This window comes from Poecilia latipinna, unplaced genomic scaffold (genome assembly GCF_001443285.1).
Source record: "Poecilia latipinna isolate Pla-1442-1.1 unplaced genomic scaffold, P_latipinna-1.0 Scaffold3758, whole genome shotgun sequence".
Taxonomy (NCBI): Eukaryota; Metazoa; Chordata; class Actinopteri; order Cyprinodontiformes; family Poeciliidae; genus Poecilia; species Poecilia latipinna.
In genome coordinates, this window is record NW_015116374.1 from 11,273 (window position 1) to 16,278 (window position 5,006).

General features: G+C 39.8%; 1 protein-coding gene across 1 annotated transcript in view; it reads right to left on the bottom strand.

Annotated features, from left to right (window-relative positions):
• Positions 1 to 5,006, bottom strand: part of LOC106941600 (fumarylacetoacetase-like) — a 21,446-nt gene that overhangs the window by 10,238 nt on the left and 6,202 nt on the right. The window contains exons 2-3 of the mRNA XM_015024678.1: positions 3,131 to 3,178; positions 2,375 to 2,476 (exon numbers count right to left, since the gene is read on the bottom strand). Of these exons, the coding sequence (XP_014880164.1) occupies positions 2,375 to 2,476; positions 3,131 to 3,178 (150 nt within the window). The remainder of the gene's footprint in view (positions 1 to 2,374; positions 2,477 to 3,130; positions 3,179 to 5,006) is intronic.

Genomic DNA, 5,006 nt, shown 5'->3' on the forward strand with positions numbered 1-5,006 from the left:
CGTGTTTCCATCTGAAACACAGTAACTGTTTCAGATGGAAACACGTGTCTGAAACAACCGTCCATCTGAAAGACGTTTCTTCTATGCTCTCAACAGGGGGAGTAGTGGTGCATACCTGTGACATCACTAGCAATAACCTAGGCTGTGTTAATGAGAAACCACACAATTATGGCTGTTACAGCCAGTAGATATACGTTGTGGCGTGTGGCTTCCATCTGGTCCTCACCTGCTGACCTGCTTTCTCCAGGGTTAGGCTCTGTTTCCACCCCTGGGCACCTGATTGTGTTTGGAGCTGCAGCGCTTTGGATGCTCTGCTGTCTTGTCTTGCCATTGTTTGTTTGAGCCGCTCTCAACTAAACCTGTTGCTGGTTGGGCAGGCTGTGTGGGCGGGGCATTGCTCCTCTGGCCCCATCAAAGGGCATTTGGATCTGGATGATGACAATGATGTGTTCCATTCTTTGAAGTGTTTCCTTTTACAGTTTGTATATGTTGTGTGTTATTGAAGTTACTAATTTGTTTTCTTTTTGTTTGTTTGATTTACTAATTTCTTTTGCATTGCATGTTTTATTTCTTTTGGAATAATTGAACTTGTCCATCCTTTATTTGTTCCAGGGACCGAGTAGTAGGCCTGAAGCCTCGTTTTTACAAAAAGAAATGTTTTAAGGAAATTGTTTAATAAAATATTGTACACTGCTCAGTCTGTGTTGGGTGCATCTTGTAACTTTTAAAAATATCTCCATCTGCTGGTCACACACAGACAGCCTCTTCTTTGAGCAACGACATTACAATTTTCATCAAGAAGTTAACTTTCATCCGTCTTATTTTTATAGAAGTTATTCAGTAAAGAATTGTATAAATGTACATAATTCTTTATTGCGTCATATAAATGTTTCTCAAAAGCAGAGGTCGCGTGAACGGAATATTTTCCGTATTTGACCGGTTATTTTTTTAAACGATGGGGAAAATTTAAAGCCCGTCGGTCATTTGACAGGTTATAATTAACACCCTTGACTAGTGCACATGGGCAGACATTACAGACTTTACGCAAAGAGTTCATTGCAGATTTTGTCAATTAATCAAAAATCCTTTGTGAACATCATCTCGTGGACACTGAACTTAATGGGTCTTTCTGACCAGGAGCTGACAGCGTGTTGAGTTATTGACCGGACGCCTTGGAGCGCGTCTGGTTCAGAAGTGCATTACAAACCTTTGGTAGAAATGCCGGGTTTAATTTCAGTCTCCATTACATACAAAACAGAGAAAACTAAAGAGAATGCAATGTTGTGTTAATCCATTTATAGTCTAAACTGAGGAGCTGGCAGATTAGGTTGAGGAAATGAATAAAAGTGCAGAAATTAATTGGACCATAACATGAGCAGTCTGCTGCACAACCAATGTGGACGCGGCTCCACCGCTGCAAAGAATTAAACTTAACTCATCCTGCGGTTTTAACAAATGAAGCTGAAGACGTTTCCGTCCTGCGCCCAGAAGGAGAGCGGCGCTCAGAAGCACGGCAGATGTAACATCTGTCCATTTTGGGGAAGTGAAACCATGCAAAAAAGAAAAAATCATCGTAAAAGCACAGGGTACAAAAAAAAGTTAAACTGATCGGTTTGGATCAAACAGATCCAGCTGACCGATGAACTAGTGCAAATTTCTCTGCAGATGCGAACCAGGAGGAATTTTTTGAGGCTGTGAGATAAGACCCCAGCAGGTGAAGTGATGTAATTTAAGTGGAGTCGTTTAATTAAATTTATTATAAGTTATTGGGGCCATACTCAGTGGTTTTTGTCACTACGGAGAAAAAGTTAGATCCGTTCATCTGCTTTATGTGTGATGGGATCTGGATTCATGGTTCAACGGTTAACTAAACCACATAAAAATGCGGTTAAATAGCCTATGTCAATGTGATTATAATTTGACGGGTAAAAATAGTACGACCGATATTTTATTTTTATTTGTTTTTTTTTTATCGTGTCGGTCAAAATGATGAACAAAAAAGTCTAGTGCGACCTCTGCTCAAAAGTAACTGTCTCCTGCAAATACCAAAACCAGATAGTGTTAGCAGATTAGTTAATGCAAAAGCACGGCAACAAACTTACAATTTTTGTCACGGATCTATCTCAATGAGATTAAACTTTGGCACTATGGATGAAGTATGAAGTATGACCTTTCAGAGCTTAGGTTTAAGACTAAGGTATAAATTGAGCCTTGATTAGGTAATGGCTAGAATTAGAGAAAGGTCAGGGTAAGGCTATAGAAATGAATGGAAAAATTAATGGAAGACAATGCAAAGACTGACAGATATACTGCGTGTGTGCATGTGTGTGCAAAACCATTTAATTAACAAGGCAGTAAGGTTGCTGACACTTACGGGCCCACTGATGGTACCGGAAGCCAGTAAGTCTCCTGGTCTGACGTTGCAGCCATTACTTGTGTGATGGGTGAGCTGTTGCTTCATTGTCCAGTACATGTACTTTAAACAAAGAGAGATACAAAGAGGGAAAAGGAAATGATTTCATTTGAATTTACTGTAAACTCCGATCCTCTACCCCTGATTTTATTACAGCTGTAACACTCACATCTGTAATAACACATACAGCTGTGAAAGCCTACAGCTATGAAAGCCTGCTTCATCATGATCATCTCTTCAGACGACATAACTTCACAGTCTTTCTGTAACAAACCTTTATTATTCTGCAACATGTTTAGTAATTTGATAACCATTTTTTTGAAGCTCTAAATAAAGTTTCACACTTGAAACACATCTTGATACACTCATCACAAGATGTGTGTGTGTCATAGGGCAGATAATTCTATGAAGTACTGTCTCTTACAGAGATTACTGGGCCCAAACTGACAAGTCTAATGAATAAAGTAAATATCTACAGTGTTAACATCAAGGCAAAGGCGATAGGCAAAAAACAAGAACAGCAACAATTCGAACCAGTTATACATCAGGTCCGTGAAATTATTTGCCAGAAATGCAAAGTTGTTGAACCACCTGATTGATTTGGTCAGAAATAATAGAGAAAGGTTAATCGGATAATCAAATATAATGTAACTGTCTGTGTTTAGAGCCTACTTAAAATGCCACAATGTCCTCTTGAGGCTTTGTTCAGATTCTTACTTTAAAATTTGAACTGCAGATGTTTACAGCCTCAGTCATGTCCTGACCTTAAGGGAGAAAAAGCAGAGAACATTTTAGCATATACACAAGGGTAGGGCATCAAGTCTCAAGAATCATTTGTCAAACTCAAGCACAGGGCTAACATTTCAGTTCTCCCAGAATGATTTAAGTTTGTACATTTTGATTCCAAGTTTCAATTCCCAGTCCAGCAACTGAAGAAGCTGCCAAATTTCAATAAAGAAAAAGCAGCTGTAGTGTGTGCGCAGCCATGGACAGTGTGCAGCAGCAACTGAGTGTATATTCACTTTAATAAATGAATGGACAACTGAGCTGAGTGCAACCCAGATAGTGAGATGAAATGAGCTCTGTGTCCATCTCACAGGTAATGCTCTGATAAAGAATTTTTCTTCTACCGATTCATTTAATGTGCATAAATCTGCGTGTCTGGACCAAGTGGTCTGGTGTGTGTGATATCAAAATGACAGATGGCCTTATATTTTTCCATCACCATTTAAAGAAACCTTAAAAGGCAGAAAATAATTGGTAAATATTTGGTAAATGTGGTTTCATCAACTTTAAAAAAAAAAAAAGCTCTCCTGTGAAAGTGTAACCGTGTAAAAAAAAAAAAAAAAAAATCATAACAATTCAAGTACATATTGTAACGATCAGAACTTGAGGACCCGAAATTTCAGTCAGACACAGAATAAAAGTTAAGTACTTTAATTAGGGATGGGATAAAGGACAGGCAACCAATAGAGTTCCTTTCAGAGGGTCGGGCAGAGAACGATGGTCAGGGCACAGAAAAAGGTTCCAAACGATCACAGGCAGACTAAATCCAAGGGCGAGGCAAGAGGCAGTAGTCGGAAGGCAGAAGCAGGGTCAGGTCCAGGAAACAGAGGCCAGAGGAGAATCCAATGAGGGCTAGGCAAGGCAGGGAAATCCGAGGGGCAGAAAAGTGTTCAGATCGTGGTCAGGTCAGGAAGGAATGCTGGATATTTACTCACACGGTGGCTTTCAAAAATCTGGCACCGTCTGCCCTCCTGAGAGCGAATATAACTGCTGGTGACCAGGTGGGAGACATGAGCCTGATTGCGCTCCAGCGCAGCAGCATGCAGGTGAACCAGATGAGCTTGATGAGAGGAGAGTGCAAAGGAGGAGAACATGGCAGGCAGACGGGCCAGAAACATTACACATATAAGATATCTATATATTAGTTAGAAGTAGCCCTGTGGAGAAAATTAATAATTAAGTTCATGAAAGGTAAAAAGATCATACAATTAAAATTGAGAATATTTTGTTCAGAAGCAACTGGTTAACTTTGGCTCATTGTTAACTTTTTTTGGACACTGAAAACTCTACTTAAAGGGATCTTTAAATAGAGTTGGAATTGAGAATTGTTAGGAACTGGAATCGTTCAATTGCAATGGTGCTCAACCCTATATGAGAGAACCGTCAGATAATCTTCATGTTCCCGCTAAACCCTGAATATACCCAATTTGGGGGGGGGTTGTCTTGGCCCTTTTATCGCAGCCTGTGAGGTTTTTCCTGACTGGGAGCGAGAATACAACCTGTTGAATGTGACAGGTAGCCAATCAGAAAGCGCGGTGACGTAGGAACAGAGGGGAATCCCAAACAGCTGACATATCGCGCAACTGAGAGTCCGGTGTTATTGGAGATGATATGTGGAAATGTTTATTATTATATGTAAAGGTCATTATTATATATGTTTATGTTTATTCAGTTAAAAATGTTAACTATGACAAAACATAGTCGCTTCCAAATCATAGTGCAGCAAATAGAGTGGCTGCTCCCGTCGTCTTTTATCCACCGCCTTTTCTTTTTGTTACGTCTTTTATCTCTTAAAATGTCTACACAA